We start from the raw sequence: 18,985 nt of genomic DNA, 5'->3' as shown, positions 1-18,985 counted from the left end.
TCATGCTTATTGTTTTTATTTCTAGAACACCTAGATGTGTGTTAAGTGCTCTACAGCCTCCTAATGAGTTGAGTATCAGAGGGGTAGCCGTGTTAGTCTGAATCTGTAAAAAGCAACAGAGGGTCCTGTGGCACCTTTAAGACTAACAGAAGTATTGGGAGCATAAGTTATCGTGGGTAAGAACCTCACTGCTTCAGAGGTGAAGGGACTTGCATCTGAAGAAGTGAGGTTCTTACCCACGATAGCTTATGCTCCCAATACTTCTGTTAGTCTTAAAGGTGCCACAGGACCCTCTGTTGCTTTCTAATGAGTTGAGGCACTCAGGCGTTAGAGGACTGGCAAGGCGCAGACTCAGGATACAATACAACGCCATACAAGAGATCAGGAAACATTTTCTTCTCACTGTCTCATCACCCTGCCCAGATAATCTGTATAGTTGAGTGGTGAGAGCCATTGAACCACTTCAATCCAGGGTTTGCAACAGCCCATTGTGGGGGGCGGGGGCCGGGCCCAGTCCCGGGGGGGGCGGGGGAGGGCAGAGCGGGGAAGGGCGCTGGCCGGCTCGAGTACCATGGGGGGCAGCGGGCGGGAGCCTCCGCGGGCGCTCCCTGCGCTGAGGGCGGGGGTCTGTGCCGGGACCCACGCTCCCAGCCGGCAAGCGGCCGTTCCCAGCGGGCCACGAGGCGAGCCGCCGTATCCCCGCCAGGCATTTAGCGCGGACAGCCCGGGCTCTGGGTGCGCCGCGCTAGGCCGCCGGGTGGGTCCTGAGCGGGGCCCTCTAGCTCTCAGCGGCGTCACGTGCGCGACTTCTGGCTGAGGAGATGCCCCCCAAAGGGAAAAGCGGCGGCAAAAGTGGGAAGGGTGAGGGCGGGCGGCGCGACCGGGTCAGGGGATGGGCGGGCTGGCTGTAGCACCCCGGATCGGGGAAGAGGGGATGGATGGGGGGGGGGGGGGGGGGGCGCCGGGCCGGGGGGGGGGGGAATGGGTGGGCGGGCTGTAGCTCCCCGGGTCGGAGGAAGGGGGAATGGGTGGGCGGGCTGTAGCGCCCCGGGTCGGAGAAGGGGGGATGTGCGCCCCGGGTCGGAGGAAGGGGGGGTGGATGGGTGGGCGGGCTGTAGCGCCCGGGTCGGAGGAAGGGGGATGGGTGGGTGGGCGGGCTGTAGTGCCCTGGGTCAGGGGAGGGATAGAGGAAGATGGGCAGTCGCCTTGATGGGGTGACCATAGTCCATTCCCCCAGCCCAGGGCAGTCTGTGTCCTCTCCAGGCTGGCCCTGGTCTGTGGCGGACCATGGTGCCACCCCAGGAGCCGAGCCCTGTTAATGACGTCTGGTTTGTTCCTAAGGAGGAGCCGCTGGCGGCGGGGGCAGTGCTGAGAGGCAGGCCCCGGCCCCGAAGGGTGGGGGCAGCTCTGTGAAGGTGAGTGTGGGCATGGAGGGGTAGCAGGGCTATAGGCTCATCTTCCCAGCTGCCGTCTTCAGCCAAGCACGTGGTGTGCGCAGGTGGCACAAGGCCAGCTATGAGGGAAACCACAGTTTGTGTGCACCCAGCGAGGGGCTGGGGTTTGGTCTGGCTCCGGAGTTGAGGGGTTTGTGCCGGCCCACATGGCAGCAACCCTTGACTGCCCAGTAAGATCCAGAGGGATGAAGTTGCCTCTCAGAGGCAGCTGCTAAGTGCAGTCTGTCTCTGGGACTGGATGCAGTGCTTGGTACTGGGCCGCTGCCAAGCTGGTATGCCACTTGCAGCAGCAGGAGGCATGCTGGGCAGAGGACTCACCTGCTTTGCTCTGGCTGCTGTTTGGGACAGCAATTGAAAATGTCCTGGGCTGGAGGTGGGAAGCCCTCCAATGGACTCAGTTTTACTGTGTTGAGAAACACGCTGACGGGAACCTATTCAGTTAACTGTAATAAAATGACTGTTTTGTAGGGAGCCAAGCCCCCTAAATGTAACTTCCCTCTGCTTTTGCATTGTAGGTTAGACACATCCTATGTGAAAAGCACAGCAAAATCATGGAGGCCATGGAGAAGCTGAAGTCTGGAGTGCGCTTCAGTGAAGTAGCCTCACAGTACAGTGAAGATAAAGCCAGACAAGGGGTACGTATCACTGATTGTCAGGCTTGTGCTGACAGCTCTAAGGTGGACTACCTGATGTCAGGGAGGCACCATTGGCTAGTATAGAGGTGGCCACACTGCGGCTCGTGAGCCATATGTGGCTTTTTTACAGTTAAAGTGTGGCTTGCGAAACCCTCCCACGCACACCCACTCCCTCCGTTCTCCACCTACCAGACTGGGGCAGGGGGAGCTCAGGGCTTCTGCCTGTGGCAGAGTTGTGGGGCTAGAGGCTTCTGCCCTACTGGGGGGCAGGGGGAGGTCTTGGGGCTTCAGCCTTGCAGGAGGCGCCTGCTGGGGCTGAAGCCCCGAGCACCAGCAGGCACGCCCAGCTCTTGTTCTTCTGAAGAGGGTCAGTAAGTTTGGCCACCCCTCATCTAGTTGTTAGCAGGAGACTGGGACTCTGGGAAATCTACCAAGTTCCATAGTACTTATCAGTGGTGTCATAGCACTTAGCAGATAAATGAGATTGCATTGGAAAGTCTCTTATTGACTTCTTGGATCTCCTGCTCTTCCCCCTTCCTTGAAATAAGAGTCTTTGCGTGGGCCATATTTCTCCACCTGCCCCATCAATCTAGTTTTGCAGGGAAATGCTCTGTCACAGAGGAGGGTGTTACAGTATGCACTCAAAGTACTTCCACTCCACATTAATCTGACCCTCTCAGGAAACTCAATCCATAGCCAGACCCCCTTGACAGAACACTATCTCTAGCTCTTTACTCCTAGGGGAATTCATCACCAAAAAAATTAAAATTCTGCTCACATTTTAAAATTCTGCATATTTTATTTGTCAAAATAACACAATATAATCACACCAGTTTCAATTATTTTAGTAATTTATTTCAAAATACCTGTCAGCAAGTATGTCTAGCAATACACAAAAACAATGAGGAGTCCGGTGGCATCTTAAAGACTAACATTTATTTGGGCATAAGCTTTCGTGGGTAAAAAAATCCACTTTTCAGATGCATGGAGTGAAAATTACAGATACAGGCATAAATATATATTGGCACATGAAGAGAAGGGAGTTACCGTACAAGTGGAGAACCAATGTTGAAGGCCAATTTAGTCAGGGTGGATGTTGTCCACTCCCAGTAATTGATGAGGAGGTGTCAATACTAAGAGAGGGAAAACCGCTTTTGTAGTGAGCCAGCCACTTCCAGTCCCTATTCAAGTCCAAATTGATGGCGTTAAGTTTGCAAACGAATTGTAGCTCAGCAGTTTCTCTTTGAAGTCTGTTTTTGAAGTTTTTTTGTTGAAGAATGGCTACTTTTAAATCTGTTATTGTGTGTCCAGGGAGATTGAAGTGTTCTCCTACTGGCTTTTTACCATTCCTGATGTCTGATTTGTGTCCATTTATCCTTTTACGCAGAGACTGTCCGGTTTGGCCAATGTACATGGCAGAGGGGCATTGTTGGCACATGATGGCATATATCACATTAGTAGATGTGCAGGTGAATGAGCTTCTGATGGTGTGGTTGGGTCCTATGATGGTGTTGCTAGAGTAGATATGGGGACAGAGAAGGCTACGGGGTTTGTTACAGGGATTGGTTCCTGGGTTAGTGTTTCTGTGGTGTGGTGTGTAGTTACTGGTGAGTATTTGCTTCAGGTTGAGGGGCTGTCTGTAAGCGAGGATTGGCCTGCCTCCCAAGGCCTGTGATAGTGGGGGATTGTTTTCCAGGATAGATCGTTGATATGCGCTGGAGAGGTTTTAGCTGGGGGCTGTACGTGATGGCCAGTGGTGGTCTCTTATTTTCCTTGTTGGGCCTGTTCTGTAGTAGGTGACTTCTGGGTACCCGTCTCGCTCTGTCAATCTGTTTCCTCATTTCCCCAGGTGGGTACTGTAGTTTTAAGAATGCTTGATAGAGATCTTGTAGGTCTTTGTCTCTGTCTGAGGAATTGGAGCCAATGCAGTTGTATCTTAGGGCTTGGCTGTAGACAATGGATCATATGATGTGTCCTGGATGGAAGCTGGAGGCATGTAGGTAAGTATAGCGGTCAGTAGGTTTCCGGTATAGGGTGGTGTTTATGTGACAATCACTTATTTGCACTGTAGTGTCCAGGAAGTGGATCTCTTGTGTGGACTGGTCCAGGCTGAGGTTGATGGTGGGGTGGAAATTGTTGAAATCCTGGTGGAATTTTTCAAGGGCCTCCTTTCCGTGGATTCATATGATGAAGATGTCATCAATGTAGCGTAAGTAGAGATGGGGCGCTAGGGGACTAGAGCTGAGGAAGCGTTGTTCTAAGTCAGCCATAAGAATGTTGGCATACTGTGGGGCCATGTGGGTACCCATAGCAGTGCCACTGACTTGAAGGTATAAGTTGTCCCCAAATCTGAAATGTTTGTGGGTGAGAACAAAGTCACAAAGCTCAGCCACCAGGTATGCCGTGGCCTCATCAGGGATACTGTTCCTGACAGCTTGTAGTCCATCCTTGTGTGGAATATTGGTGTAAAGAGCTTCTACATCCATGGTGGCCAGGATGGTGTTCTCAGGAAGATCACCAATGCATTGTAGTTTCCTCAGGAAGTCAGTGGTGTCTCGAAGATAGCTAGGAGTGCTGGTAGTGTAGGGTCTGAGGAGAGAGTCCAAATAGCCAGATAATCCAGCTGTAAGAGTGCCAATGCCTGAGATGATGGGGCGTCCAGGATTTCCAGGGTTATGGATCTTGGGTAGTAGATAGAATACCCCTGGTTGGGGCTCTAGGGGTGTGTCTGTGTAGATTTGTTCCCGTGCTGTAGCAGGGAGTTTCTTGAGCAGATGGTGCTTCTTTTGGTACGCCTCAGTGGGATCGGAGGATAGTGGCCTGTAGAATGTGGTGTTGGAGAGTTGTCTGGCAGCCTCCTGTTCATAATCCGACCTGTTCGTGATGACTACAGCACCTCCTTTGTCATCCACTTTGATTATAATGTCAGAGATGTTTCTGAGGCTGTGGATGGCATTGTGTTCTGTACAGCTGAAGTTATGGGGCAAGTAATGCTGTTTGTTTACAATTTCAGCCTGTGCACATCTGCAGAAGCACTCTATGTAGAAGTCCAGTCTGTCATTTTGACCACCAGGAGAAGTCCACGCAGAATTCTTCTTCTTGTAGTGTTGGTAAGAGGGTTCCTGTAGGTCAGTGCTCTGTTCAGTGGTGTGTTGAAAATATTCTTTGAGTCAGAGACGGTGAAAGTAGGCTTCCAGATCACCGCAGAAATGTATCGTGAGTGGGGGTGGTGGGGCAGAAAGAGTCCCCAAGATGTTTTTATGGCTGACTTAGAACTTCCTCAGCTCTTGTCCCCTAGCGCCCCTCCTCTACTTATGCTACATTGATGACATCTTCATCATATGGCCCCACGGGAAGGAGGCCCTTGAAGAATTCCACCTGGACTCCTCGTTGTTTTTGTGGATACAGACTAACACGGCTACCCCTCTGTATTCTAACAATACAGACAACAAAGATTCAGGAAATGTTTTTGATGGGGTTAAATAAGCTGTTACTACTCAAGGAAGACATCTTGGAGTCGTGGATAGTTTTCTGAAAACATCCGCTTGATATGCAGCAGCAGTCAAAAAAGCTAACAATGTAGGACCCATTAGGAAAGAGATAAATAATAAGATAGTAAATATCATACCACCACAATATAAATCCATGGTACGCCTACACCTTGAATACTGCATGCAATCCTGGTCACCCTATCTCAAAAAAGATAATTAGAAATGGAAAAGGTCCAAACAATAAATATGATTAAGGGTATGAAACAGCTTTTATATGAAGAGAGATTAAAAAGACAGACTGTACAGCTTGGAAAAGAGATACTCCTGGGGGAATTTTGCATGCTGCGCATGTGCAGAACTCATGTTCCCTGCGGATTTCTTTGCTTCCCCGCAGAAAAATGACTTCTGATGGGGAAACAAAGGGAAACCCACAAGAGCGGTCATGTACCCTTCCCTGGCAGCGCAGGCAGGTTGGTTCGGGCGCCCGGAGCAGCCAGTAGAGACGTAAATAACCACTGGGATGGGGTCGGGAGGCTGGGCAGTCATGCATGTGAGAGGGAGAGAAACACTGTCCCTCTTGCTCGCTATTGTGGCACGTTCGGTGTGGAGAGTTTCGGCTGTGGGGTGTTTCTGAGGAGGTAGGCATGGGGCAGAACAGAATGTAGCAGCCTGCCTTAGTGAATTGTTCCAATGTCTTTGTGAATTCCCCCAGGAGTATAAAACAGGTGTAAAAGTTTTAAGGCTCATTTACATTGCCAGAGTGATGTAAAGGCCTTATAAATTCTTATGGTGCTTTAGTGACTAGAACTGGTCTAAATTTTTGGACTGAAAAAAATTCCTATCAAAATGTGCTCCATTAACTGTTTGGTACTTACCTTCCTGGAGATGGTCAGTAGCCAATATAAATTGTGAGTTTCATTCCCCAGCCCTCACTTGCTCTTCAGTTGCCTATGATGCAACACTGACCATATGGCTGCATATATTTGTTGACTAATAACTAGAAATAAAGGGTCAAACCTGTCTACATTACTATTAGACAAAGGGGGTTTGGGGATTTCCTCCAGTGCTCCCCACTCCCATTCTCCATCGTATTGTAGTTTAAATAAATCACCAAAATAATTGAAACTGGCATGATTATATTGCATTATTTTGACAAAATGTGCAGAATTTAAATTTTTTTGGTGCAGAATTTTTAATACTTTGGCACAGAATTCCCCCAGGAGTAAAGAGATAATTAAGGGGGGGATATGATAAAGGCCTATAAAATCATAAATGGTATGGAGAAAGTGAGTAAGGAAGTATTAAATGCCCCTTCACTTAAGAAGCAGGGTCACCCTATGAAATTAACAGGTAGCAGGTTTAAAACAAAAGGAAGTACTTCTTGACACACTGCACAGTCAACCTGTGCCACTTGTTGCCAGGGGATGTGGTGAAGACCATAACTAAATTTAAAAAAATAGCTAGATAAGTTCATGGAGCATAGGTCCATCAGTGGCTATTAGCCAAGATGGCCAGGGATGCACCCATTCTGTGGGTGTCCCTAAGACTTTGATGCTGGGACTGGATGACACGGGATGGATCATTGATAATTGCCCTGTTCTGTTCATTTCCTTTGAAGCATCTGACATTGGCCACTTGTTGGAAGACAGGATGCTGGGCTAGATGGACCATTGGTCTGACTCAGTTTGGCCATTCTTATGCTCTGTTTTATATAGGATTTTATACTGCACACATTGCCATAGTATCTGATGATACTGTCATTCCACGCACATCTGTGCAGTAGTAGATAGCTGCAAAGTTTAAGGTTCCAAGCACTGAATGGAAAAAGATCATTTGTTCTTTAAAACCCTGTTTGTTGGATTTTTCTCTCTGCTTTATAGAAATGTTACCCACTCTGTCTCACAATGCAGCTCTGGGCATGTTTTGAAATGGGATTTTCAGACCTGGCCATTTTTGTTGACTCTCTTTCAGGGAGACTTGGGCTGGATGACCAGAGGTTCTATGGTGGGACCTTTCCAGGAAGCAGCATTCGCCTTGGCTGTCAGCAGTATGGATAAGCCAGTGTACACAGACCCTCCTGTCAAAACGAAGTTTGGATACCACATAATTATGATTGAAGGGAGAAAATAAAATACAAAAAAGAGTGAAGCTGACACTTACTGTTCTATTCACTGATTAGGAACTTCCCAGCAGATTTGTTGTGGGAGTTGTTAGGGTTGGGGATCTATAGGACTCAGGTGTGTATGTGCATGCATGCAGCATGTTTGGTGATGGTGTCCACACCATTTCTTTTGTACAATTTTACCCCAGTTTACAGATTATAGACGTGGCAGGGTGGGAGCCAACGGAAAGAAGTTGTCGGTACCTAGCAAAGCACTTCCAGGTAATGTCTTCAGGCAGTTATTGAAATCTCCTTTGTTGTGTGGGGCATGTGAGATTCTTACTTCGTGAGAAGTGGAGCAGTTGAGCAGCCCTTGCTTTTCCTGGACTGCTGACATGGATGGGTTGACCTATTGGAATAGTATTAGTAGACTTCATATAAAATCCATGGAAAAAAATCTCCTTGCAGTTGCAACTTTGGGTCCACGGAGAAAGCCATTTTACCAGCCTAGTTTATCCAGGAAAATCCAGAAGTCTAATTCAGCCTCAGTTTGTAAACCTAGATGGTCTAAAGTAGATTTCACTGGGAGCAATTAATGAACATAGGGAGAAACAGTCACACTCACTCCATTATATAAACTGGCTTCCTTCTTTTCCAGCAAAGGGGAAGTATTAAACTCAAGAACTCAAAACCAACAGTCCTTGCATACATCAGGAAACAGAATTAAAAAGGAGCCCTGTCTCAGCACTTCCCTGTGGATCCCAACCATTTCTCTCCAGGACAGAGAGAGGGGAACATGATGACCCCAGCATTCCTGCTGAGAATCACCTCTTCTTAGAAATTAAAACTAAAAGCACTGGACTTTAAGGAGCCCATCATATCACTGGAGCTTCTCTTGCCAGTGGGGAGTGCTCTGGATTTATTCTGAAAAGGAGGATTCTGGACTGGCTTTGTAAATGGTTTGCACTGAGAGGTGCCATAAATACCCAAGTATAAATCAGCTTGAGAGATTTGTGTTAAACATCCTTTGGGTGAAGTGTCTGTGAGCCAGTGTTGCTATGATCACTAATTAGCCAGCTAAACTGAGGCCCTACATTCTGTTTAATGGCATTTGTCTATAAGGTGATAACTTTTGAAAACCACATCTGATCAATTCCAAGCATTAATAGGCAAAATCCTATTGATTTGGGTGAAAACCAAAAAAGCCTGATTTCAAGTCAAGTCCACAGAGTGCCCATTTGGTACTGCAGGCAGAGGAAGCTCTCTGGCCCCCTCTGCTGCTGCCCACATACATCACAGGCAGCAGTGACTACAGCATCACACACTTAAGGCAGGTCTACACTTACTTCCTGGTCCGGCCCGTAACCAATCGATCTTCTGGGATCGATTTATCGCGTCTTGTCTAGACACGATAAATCGATCCCGGAAGTGCTCGCCGTCAACACCGGTACTCCAGCTTGGCGAGAGGAGTACGCGGCATCAACAGGGGAGCCTGCCTGACGCGTCTGGACCCGCGGTAAGTTCGAACGAAGGTACTTCGAATTCAGCTACGTTAATAACGTAGCTGAATTTGGGTACCTTAGTTCGAAGTGGGGAGTTAGTGTGGACCAGGCCTTAATTGCTTATGTAGGTAAAGCTGTATACCCTTTCCCCCAACTCCCACCAATCCCCTTCAGACCCTCCAGAGTGCACACTCCCCTGCCCCACACCTGCATTGCACTTAGAGCTCAGCCTCCAGGAGCAATTAAATGTGCAACCCTCTTGTAACACATTTGTAATCTGTTTCCTATCTCTTGAATCTAATATATAGGAGTACTTTGTTGGTGTGTTGGGTGTTGCTTTCGCAACGTGCAAATGAGAAGCCAGCCATGTAGATGTTGGTGCTGAGAATAGAAGCATATTTAAAGTTGTCACTTTGGCCTTACTTTCACAAAGGCTTTCTGCATTACTGGAGGCAAGGGCTTAGCCACATGAGCAGGAGCTGTGAAAGGAGGGAAGACTGCCTTTCCAAAGGTTACATGTAGCAAAATATGTTAGACCCAGGCAGTCTATCTTCCCCAACATTGGTTTCTCAGGGGGAATTGAAATCTGGCTTCCCCTGAATTCAACCCCCAGAGATTCCACCACCAGCACTGTTCTTAAGAATAGAATAAGTTAGCACCTTTTGCATTCAGTATGACCCATTCCAGATGGGAAGTAATCTCATGACCCCACCTCCGCACTGATTAGTTTACAAAATATTTCACTTGGTTGCTCAAGCTAGGAGGCCTAGCTGTGTACATGCCTAAGAGTCCTTGCTATTCACATCAATAATGTTGTGAAGTAGTATGGCCACAATGCTTCTCACTAAGGTCATTGTCAGTGAGACAGGTGGTTCAGAAATGAGTAACACCACAAATTAATGTAAAAACCATACAACTCTAGTTAACCAAGCTTAACTGAACATAGTGCTGAAATGCTGTGGAAGGCAGGCCAGCTCAGTTGTGAGTGGTCACTGCAGCGACAGGACCCCTTTGCATCTAATTCGGCCTTTGAACTAGTTCTAATAGGGCAGATAGTAGCTGTTGATTAAAGGTACTCAAGAGATTTTTCAGCTGTTGAAGAACCATCTACAGCTAAGTGTTCTGCAGTGGACCTGGGGAACACTTGCTGCATCACTGTCTTGTCACCATTCCCTCAGCAGAATAGGTGACTAGAGCAAAGCCACTGAAGAATGGGAAGGACAGAGGATGGGCAGAGAGAACAGTTTTGGCAACTGGAGTAGGGGTGTGATGGAAGCACATCAGATGCCCATGGAAGAGTTTGGCAATTGGAGGCAGAGAAGTTTGGTTAATGTGCTTCTGACTCCTGTGTCCCACTGCCACAATGAACCTTCTCCATAACAATAAGGGAGAGTGACTCTTTGCAATGTGGGACATCATTTTCCTCACACTGGCATCTCTGCATTGCCCCTTGATGTCCCTTCTTCACTCCTTAGCACAAAGGAAATAAACCAAGCATAGTTGGGCAGAGATGGCCTGGAGTGATAGGAGAGTACCAGAATGGAACAGTGCAATTCATTGCTGTCAGGGCACAGTGGCCCTGCTCAGTGCTTAGATGGTATAAAAAAGATCATCCTTGAAGGGTTAAAATCCATGTGCATTTTATATAACAACCTGGTATATGGATTGTGCCAGCTCTTTTCCAGACCCAAAGTCCAGAGTTTGGTCAAGAGACCAGAGGCCTAGCAAATAGTGTTGAGACTGGAAATAAGGTGTAATTTTTAGCCATTGGAACAATTTACCAAGGGTCATGGATTCTCCATCACTGACAATATTTAAATCAACATTGGATGTTTTTCCTAGATCTGCTCTAGGAATTATTTTGGGGAAGGTCTATGGTCTGTGTTACACAGGAGATCAGAGCAGATCATCATAATGGTCCCTGCTGGCCTTGGAATCTATGAAACTGGCAACCAAGTTTAGGACATCCTTGTGCCTAATTTTCAGAGACTCTGATCATCAAGATGCATGGCTGCTCACTACCTCTGGCAAAAGTCACACACCTATTGTCTCACAGCACAAGCCAACTACAAATGCAGTCCACACAAGTGAAATTTAAGTTAATTCCTGCGTGGATGTTGCACTGATCTGTCTAAGCAAAGGCTGAAAACTGGGCTATGGCCCATGCCCAAATAAATGTGTTAGTCTCTAAGGTGCCACAAGGACTCCTCGTTTTTATTCAGTAAACATATGAATTACTTCAGTAACTATGCTCAGGCAGATGCCCCCCTTAATGTGGTATGGGGAGAAGGCACATCTGCTCTTCCAAACAGACCGCAAGAGGGCACAGCAGCCAGAAGGCTTGTTCTCATTTGAGCCTCTTATGGGAGGGGACATGCTGATTATTGCCTAGTCCCACATTTGAATTCATGTCAGAGCATGAGCCTAACCCTGGAAAGAGATGTAGCTTAGTTACAACAAACATTGTGTATTTTGGCTACAAGGATTTAGGAAAAGAACCCTTGTCCCACATCGCCCTTCCCCAATAGCTAGAGGGGTAGCCATAGGACAAGGCAGCATCTACCAAGACAGTGTACCAGCCTGCTCCCACCACCAGATACTCCCAACTTGGCAGTGCTTTGCTCTCTCCCATCTTCCTAGAGAAGGCAAGTTAAATCCACAGCAGTAGCTGGATGGGTTGAAGCTACTCCTGACTGTTCTGAAGGTGTCTGTGCCAAGATGAAAAGTTCAGTAATCCCCCCATAGGAAGTTTGGGGCAGACACACAGCACTCCTAGCATAGTTAATGAGACATAACATCAAGGACACAAGTGAGTAGCAATGGGTACCATAGAACCCTTGTACTAGTCCAGTTCAGGGGCCCAGCTGTAACAGTTTCCCAGCATTAAATCAGATGACCACATGCTTCAGTGACCGACATAGGCTGCAACTGTAAAGTTAGTATATTGCAAATAAAACAGACATGGAGTATAGAAAGTAGTATTTTTTTTTTAAACTTTAAACATTTTTCTAAACATACAATTAGTGTGACTTTTTGCCTTTGTGAACTGCATGCAAAATGAAGACCCTTCTCTCCAGCACCCAAGTGCTAGTTACAAATTGTTCTTGAAACAATACCTTGCTCACAGAGATGCAATTGTAAAATTTGCTCTATCCTCTTAAAAAAAATTGAGTATGGTTACCTCCCAAGTCTCTCTTGTAGTTTTAGTCTCACCTCACTGTAGCTTCTGTCAGTGCCAGCCTTTTAAAAAGTCAAATCTTGTCCATTATCCAAGTAAATTCTGTAGCTTAGATCAAAGTTTTGTTTTGGTCCTTCCCCTCAGAAAAAGTGAGATTGGGTTTGTGATTGTTCTTTTGAGAATTGACTTGTAACCAAAATCCTCAACTCTGTGATAGTTGTTTATACAAATTTAAGGTTATAAGCATAACTTCAGGATCTCCATTTTTTATGTCAAGAGCTTGCAGGAAACAGTTCAATGCATCTTGTAGTTTTCCATTGTCTCTCAGTTTTTTCCCACATTCTATCAGGGCATCATAATTATCTGGTGCATGAAGAGAATCCACAGTGGTCTGATTATCTTTCTGGCCTGCACTCTCCTTTGAAAAACAGTCCATTTGCTCACCAGATAGCAGCTCAGGATCACCAGTAGATTCCTCTTGAGGCTCTTCCTCAATTTCATCTGCCTCAGATATGACAGACTCTGTATCATCTAAATAACTGGTTGTACTTTCTGTATCAAGTGTTTCTCCAATAGGTTCTTCCTCAGGCTTCACAGACTCCACACTATGCTCTTCAGCTTCTTCTACCACAAGTTCTTCTTGCACCTCATCACTATCCTCTCTTTGGCTGAGAACTCCTATGGTTTCTTCAATATCCTCAACCTGGTCCAACACTACATTAATAAGAGATCTTCTAGAAGCTGTAGACCTGTTTCCTCTTGGGGAAAAAATGGGGTCTACTATAGATCTATCACATTTGGGAGTAGATGAAGTAATCCCCATCAGAGATGGACATAGAGGGCTGTTTAAGGGTGAGAACATTTTTTCAAGCAAATTTTCATCCAAAATCATGACTGAATTATCTTCATCTTCACTATCAGAAACAATTCTTCGAGCCCGCTTCTTTTTGCCAATAGGCATGTCATCACCACTTTCCATCAAGGCTTCACTCACTGGTATAGAGTCATTTAGATTATCCATGGCTACGTTACAGGAATTCTCAAAATCATCATGTTCTCTTACCCAAGAATTCATTGCAGAACTGCCACGGTTTCCTACTTGGAGATGAAAGCCTGTGTTTTCTGTGTACTCCAGTAATTTCCCCCTTTTTGAGACGTCTTGCTGTCCATCTTCAGAGTCTTCCAAAACAAGATTGAAGTCAGCCTGATACTGAGAAGATGCGACAGATGTAGCCTCCAAGCTGGCTTCACTCACATGAGACTTCTGGAGTCCACTAGGGAATTTTGATATGACGTTCAATAGACTTTTGGATGCTACTGGAGAAGCTATCTCAGGATTTTCATTCCCATCATCTTTTGGGTTAGTAAGAGGATCATGAGTTTGAAGTGACATTTCTGCATTTCTGTATCTTTTAGGATCATCGGCAATGACAGATCCATTAAACGAAGGTTGTGAAAACAGTGAAGAGGTAATTTGGACATCGTTTATGCTATGTGAGCAATTAGAGTGTCTTCTTGATTCAGGACTATGACTCTCTTTGTTAGCAAATGAGTGAACTCCAAGGGAAGATCGTATAAAATTTGGATCAAGTTTTTGTTCAGGTTCACGTATATTGGATTGTTTCAATACCTTACTGCTAGTAAGTAATTCATTAACATCCATATTAGACACATCCTGTGCCGGCTTCTCTTCCCCTGAATCCACAATAACCAAACTTGTCATTCTAGCACTGACATTAGCAACCTCTTCATCCTCTGTAAGATCAACAGCTTCATCATTTGCAGGTTCAGCTAATACAGGTGGTGAAATAAAGTGATTTGTGTTAAACTCTGGTGATTTCTTTTTTGGTTGGGAAGACGATACTGGTTGTCTCAGCCACGCTCCCTCAGTATCACTTTTGATTCTCCCCATCAATTGGTCTTTGAGCTGAGATTCTAACTGGACCAGCTCTTGGGCCTTCTGTACCCTTTGTTTAATATACTGATGAGCTTCTTCATTCTCAGCCTGTTCTTCTTGAGCTATTTCTCGTGTATACATTAAGTCATGATCTGAAATGCCAAACATTTCCAGTGAGTGCAGATAAGCAATATGTTCATCCAGCTCTAAGTCAGTCTTTCTTTGGGTGGCATGCAAGGACTGCAGCTGAATCTGCGTTGCAGAGGTTCGAGTATCTCCTAATGTAAAGAGCTCCCTTAATTCCTGTTTAGTGAAATACCTAAATGGGTTCTTTTTGTCACCAGTAGTTTGTCTTATTAATGAATCCTTGAAGACTTGTCGCCTATATATTTTTTCTTCCACTGTACCACAGGTAATCAGCCTATAAATCACTACGTTTTCTTTTTGTCCAATCCTATAAGCTCTGTCCACAGCTTGGGCATCAGTAGCTGGATTCCAACTGGGATCAAAGATCACCACTCTGCTAGCTGCCGTTAAGGTTATGCCAACACCACCTACTTGTGTAGTAAGCAAAAAGACAGAGTAATCCTTATTACTCTGAAACACACCAATCCTCCTCTCTCGTTCCACTAAGTGTGTCACTGTTCCATCAATACGCATCGTCCTAAAATTTCTGTGAGTTAAAATGCGCTCTAAGATATCCAGCATTTTTCTTGATTGAGAAAATACCAAAGTTCTATGTCCCTCCTCTTGCAGCCTTTCTAGAAGTCCCATGAGGAACAGCAATTTCCCAGACTCCTGAATCAAAATCTCATCAGAGAGATGATCAATTTTGTTAGCTCCTGAAAATGCATCCCCTTCATTCTCATCATCCTGCTCAGAGTAACCACCTCCTTCCAAGCCAAGCTGGCTACATGCTCGTGCTGACAATAACCTGGGGTGATCACATAGTTTCTTTAAGACATTCAGCTCAGCCAAAGGTGACCGCGTTGTCATTAACACCTCCTTCACATGATCCAAAGAGAGAAAGTTCCTGTATATTTCTTCTTGAACTGGAGCTAAATACACCCACACAATGAAGTCATTTTTCCTGGTAAGAGAAGGCATTACAGGAGCAATGTTCTTACTCTGATCTTCAGGAAGATGGGTTTTCACTTCATCAGACTTGTACTTCTTTTGTATGTCTTCTTTAGTTCTTCGGAGAAAGTATGGTTTTATAATGGTCATTAGATTTTCAGAGATCTTAAGTCCAAGTGCTTTCTCTCCTGGAGTCGCATCTTTCTCCCTTGCCCTTGTAATAGGATTCTCATATTCCATTTTAAAGGTCTTCGCTGTTCCTAGGAGGGACCCCTGACATGCAAAGTCAAACAAGGACCACATCTCACGCAGATTATTTTGGACTGGTGTCCCTGTGAGGAGGATGCGATTTTTTGCAGGAATAGCATATACAGATTTAGTGGTTTTAGCAGATGGGGACTTAATTTTATGGGCTTCATCAAGAATAATATAGTCCCAGACAAACTCTCGTCCACTAAGGCTAGAAAGCTGCTGCCAGTTATTGATCAGCATTTGATATGTTGTGATCACTATGCCATTCTTTCTTTGGATTCTCTCTAGTTTTCTGTTACGCTCAGTCTTGCTGGTGCCATGAAAGTCTTTCACCCTCAGTCCTGGAGTCCACTTGGCAAACTCTCTCATCCAGTTGCTAACAAGGGTGGTTGGCATGACTAGCAGTACAAACTGTATGAGTTCAGCATCAAACATCCCAGAAAGAAATGCAATGATCTGGATAGTCTTTCCCAAACCCATGTCATCTGCCAATATACCTCCTTGCCTTCCATCACGGTAGAGGCTGTATAGGAAGGCCACACCTTCTCTCTGATACTCAAAGAGTTTGTTGTGCATATCTCCATAGATCATTAGACCACTGTTACATACATCCACAAATCCCTCCTCTTCCTCTGTGGCAAGTGCCAGCTCTGCAAGCGTTTCCTCAAGCCTTTTGATTCTGCTCCTCAGCTTTTCACTGGGATGAATTTCATTTGCAAGACTGAAGAGTTTAAGAGACTCTTCCAGATTTCCATTCCTGGCCTCTTCTTTTGCCTGAGTCACATACCTGTAGAACACAAAACAAAGGAGCAATGTTTGCAGGAGTCAAACAATTAACACAAACATGCACAAGTCCATTTGTTTTAACATTATTAAGTCTGTTGTTTGTACAGCACTTTGAATATATTAATTGTCCAAGAACTTCATTATAGCAGAACAGCTGCTCTGCCATAGTTAAGATGAAGACCAGCTTTCTGTTTAAAAGATTGACTGTTCTAAGTGCTCTAAACGCTATACAGTTAATCAGATTGCCTTGAAATTTAGTTTTCCTCATGGTGGGCACAGGATACAGTCAGTGATCCAAATTTGGGGGCATTTGACCCAGAGGTTGCTAAGGGAAAATAAAAACAAAACCGCTTTTTTTAAAGTTGACACGATCTGGCAACTTTTTTTGCCCATAGCTAGAGATCAAACCAGGGCTCAGATTATCACACCAGGGTCAAAAACACTTGAGAGTACCCCAACAGAGCACATGGCACCCAACAGCCCTTTTTTTGGGGGGGGGGGGGAAGTCAAACTAAAACATTATTTGAAAAAGAGTTTGTCTCTCCACTCTTTGCACACTACTGCTCACATGCCCATTTACACACCTACAGAATTACAGTGAACATGTGCAGAGAGGGTCTAACCATCTGGAAAACCACTTCCATATCACAGGACCTGGGTGTCTGTGAGGATATGTTATAGTAATCAAATCTGTGCACCAACCCATGCACTGTTCTTCAAATCCAACCCAGAGTAATATCTGAAGTAATAAAGCAGGCATGCTGCTCCAGTTTGCCTCCATCAAAGGGGGATTTCTATTTTTGGGAAGTGTAATCTAAGTACAGCAGAATACTCAGCAGATGCTGAAATTGTTTTTGAAAAAATAAATTACACATGCAAACGGTCACTGGGAGGGGAAGGTGATTAGGGATACAAGAGTATGTGGGAAGAGAGGTTTGGGTCTCTAGTGAGCAATGGGAGTATTATGGCAGGTAGATAAATGAGAATGGGTGGGAGAGGAGGGAAGGAGTTGGGGGGCTCAGGTGAAGGATTGGGGAAGTAGGAGGGGAGAAGACAGGAGAGGTTGGGGAATATGAGGTGTAGCAGAGGAAGTTGGGAGTTTAGGGGTGGGGCTGTCAGTCTTGAATTCTCCCCTTCCTTGTGTGTGCTGGGATTGGGGGAGCCCTACCCCTCTGCAGGGGGACTGAGCCCCCTACCTGTTATATGTTCTAAAGTCTGGGGGACCCTGCTCCTTCAGGATGTCTGAGTCTCTCTCCCTACCCCTCCATGTGAGCTGGGATCTGGGGTGCAGGGAATGAAGGTAACCAATTTAAACATCTGAAATCCAGAAAATAAATAGTTAAGATACATGTTCCCCCTGTGTGGGGTGGAGGGAGGCAGGCGGGGAGCTAGGGAAGCCTGGCTGAAGCAGGGGAAGGAGTCCCAGCTGGGGGTGAGGAGAGGGAGTGAGGGGCCCAGCTGCGTGCTCAGCTTGGGCTACATAACCAGGTAGAGCGAGGCCCTCCAGTAATAGTCTGTGACAGACGTGTGTGCAGCAGCGCAGGGCAGGAGACAGCAAGGAGCAACTTCAGACATGTCCCTGGTTTCTGCAGGGCCAGCTCATGGCTTAGTGCAGTGGTTCTCCAACTTTTGTACTGACGACCCCTTTCACACAGCAAGCCTGAGTATGACCCCTCCCCCTTATAAATTAAAAAAACATTTTTATATATTTAACACCATTATAAATGCTGGAGGCAAAGCAGGGTTTGGGGTGGAGGCTGACAACTCACGACCCCCCATGTAATAACCTCGTGACCCCCTGAGGGGTCCCAACCCCCAGTTTGAGACCCCCTGGCTTAGTGGGACGGGGAGGGGGAGGCGGAAGTGTTGGAGGGGAGGGGCGGGCAGGGGGTGGAGGAGATACACCAGCCTGCTTTCACCTGCTGATAGTTACTGTAACAAGCCTGCCATAAAGCTGTCAGGATTTGGGACATAGAACACGGATGAGATTTCTGTGAGCAATCACAGACCAGCCCCGCCTCCCAGCGGAAGGAGCACTGAGCTAGGACCATGCCAGGTTCTGCGGCTGGGTGGCCTCGGGCAAGTAGCCTCTCCGTGCCTCAGTTTCCTCTCTGTACAACGGGAGAAGGCAGTAGAGCTCCGTGAGCCCCACTGCGGACCCAGGGGGCCCCCAGCCCTGCCCCCGCCCCCGCGCGAGGGAGCGAAGGCACACGCCAGGCTGAGGCAGAGCGATGGAAACGAGCAGCCCGCGGCGCTGACGCCAGAGCCCCGCCTGCCGGCGCCCCGGCCTCACCTCTCGTAGAGCCCCGCCGGGCCGGGCCCCGCCATAGCGCGCTGCTGAGGGGAGACAGCGGCTCGCCGGTCGCCGCACGATCTTTCAAAATGCCCGCCGCCTTCCCGACCTGCCCTGCGCGCGGCCGCCCCGTCAGCCTATCATCCGCGGCATGCAAATGAAAGCCGGTAACATCAGCCAATCGGCGATTCCTGGCCGCCGCAAGGAGAAGAGCCACGATGAGTCCTGGCAAGAGAGTGGGAGGAAGAGCGCGGGGGCAGAGGACGCGGGAAGAAGGAGAAGGTGGGGGTCAGAGGGGGCTGTGTGGACTGCGATTGAT

General features: G+C 46.8%; 2 protein-coding genes across 4 annotated transcripts; one reads left to right on the top strand and one right to left on the bottom strand.

The window, feature by feature from the left end:
* The first annotated feature begins 763 nt into the window (after positions 1-763).
* Positions 764-9,085, top strand: PIN4 (peptidylprolyl cis/trans isomerase, NIMA-interacting 4). Of its 3 annotated transcripts, XR_003369867.1 has the most exons (5): positions 764-861; positions 1,342-1,415; positions 1,970-2,089; positions 7,552-7,963; positions 8,340-9,085. XR_003369867.1 is itself a non-coding variant. In XM_026653368.1 (4 exons), the coding sequence occupies exons 1-4, from the start codon at positions 822-824 to the stop codon at positions 7,708-7,710; spliced, it is 393 nt and encodes a 130-aa protein (XP_026509153.1). In that variant the 5' UTR covers positions 764-821; the 3' UTR covers positions 7,711-9,085. The 3 variants fall into 3 exon arrangements, 2 of the variants coding, with proteins under 2 accessions (XP_026509153.1, XP_026509155.1); XM_026653368.1 differs by having other exon boundaries at positions 7,552-9,085; XM_026653370.2 differs by having other exon boundaries at positions 787-852; positions 7,552-9,085.
* A 1,981-nt stretch (positions 9,086-11,066) lies between these two features.
* Positions 11,067-18,728, bottom strand: ERCC6L (ERCC excision repair 6 like, spindle assembly checkpoint helicase). The gene is made up of 2 exons (XM_024197118.2): positions 18,667-18,728; positions 11,067-16,374 (listed from the first exon to the last, which is right to left on the bottom strand). The coding sequence occupies exons 1-2, from the start codon at positions 18,699-18,701 to the stop codon at positions 12,564-12,566; spliced, it is 3,846 nt and encodes a 1,281-aa protein (XP_024052886.1). The 5' UTR covers positions 18,702-18,728; the 3' UTR covers positions 11,067-12,563.
* Positions 18,729-18,985: the final 257 nt, after the last annotated feature.

Source organism: Terrapene carolina, unplaced genomic scaffold, assembly GCF_002925995.2.
Source record: "Terrapene carolina triunguis isolate 2854851 unplaced genomic scaffold, T_m_triunguis-2.0 Scaffold137, whole genome shotgun sequence".
In the NCBI taxonomy this organism is placed as follows: Eukaryota; Metazoa; Chordata; order Testudines; family Emydidae; genus Terrapene; species Terrapene triunguis.
The sequence above is the reverse complement of the archived record's forward strand: the minus strand, read 5'-3'. Positions and strand labels throughout refer to the sequence as shown.

What these genes read in the sequence shown, in the direction of transcription:
- PIN4 (XM_026653368.1), top strand. Translation starts at nt 822, where the DNA reads ATGCCCCCCAAAGGGAAAAGCGGCGGCAAAAGTGGGAAGG. An exon ending in CGGCGGCAAAAGTGGGAAGG is followed by an intron (nt 862 to 1,341) that starts GTGAGGGCGGGC and finishes TTTGTTCCTAAG; the next exon opens with GAGGAGCCGCTGGCGGCGGG. An exon ending in GTGGGGGCAGCTCTGTGAAG is followed by an intron (nt 1,416 to 1,969) that starts GTGAGTGTGGGC and finishes TTTGCATTGTAG; the next exon opens with GTTAGACACATCCTATGTGA.
- ERCC6L (XM_024197118.2), bottom strand. Translation starts at nt 18,701, where the DNA reads ATGGCGGGGCCCGGCCCGGCGGGGCTCTACGAGAG. An exon ending in CCGGCGGGGCTCTACGAGAG is followed by an intron (nt 16,375 to 18,666) that starts GTGAGGCCGGGG and finishes TGTGTTCTACAG; the next exon opens with GTATGTGACTCAGGCAAAAG.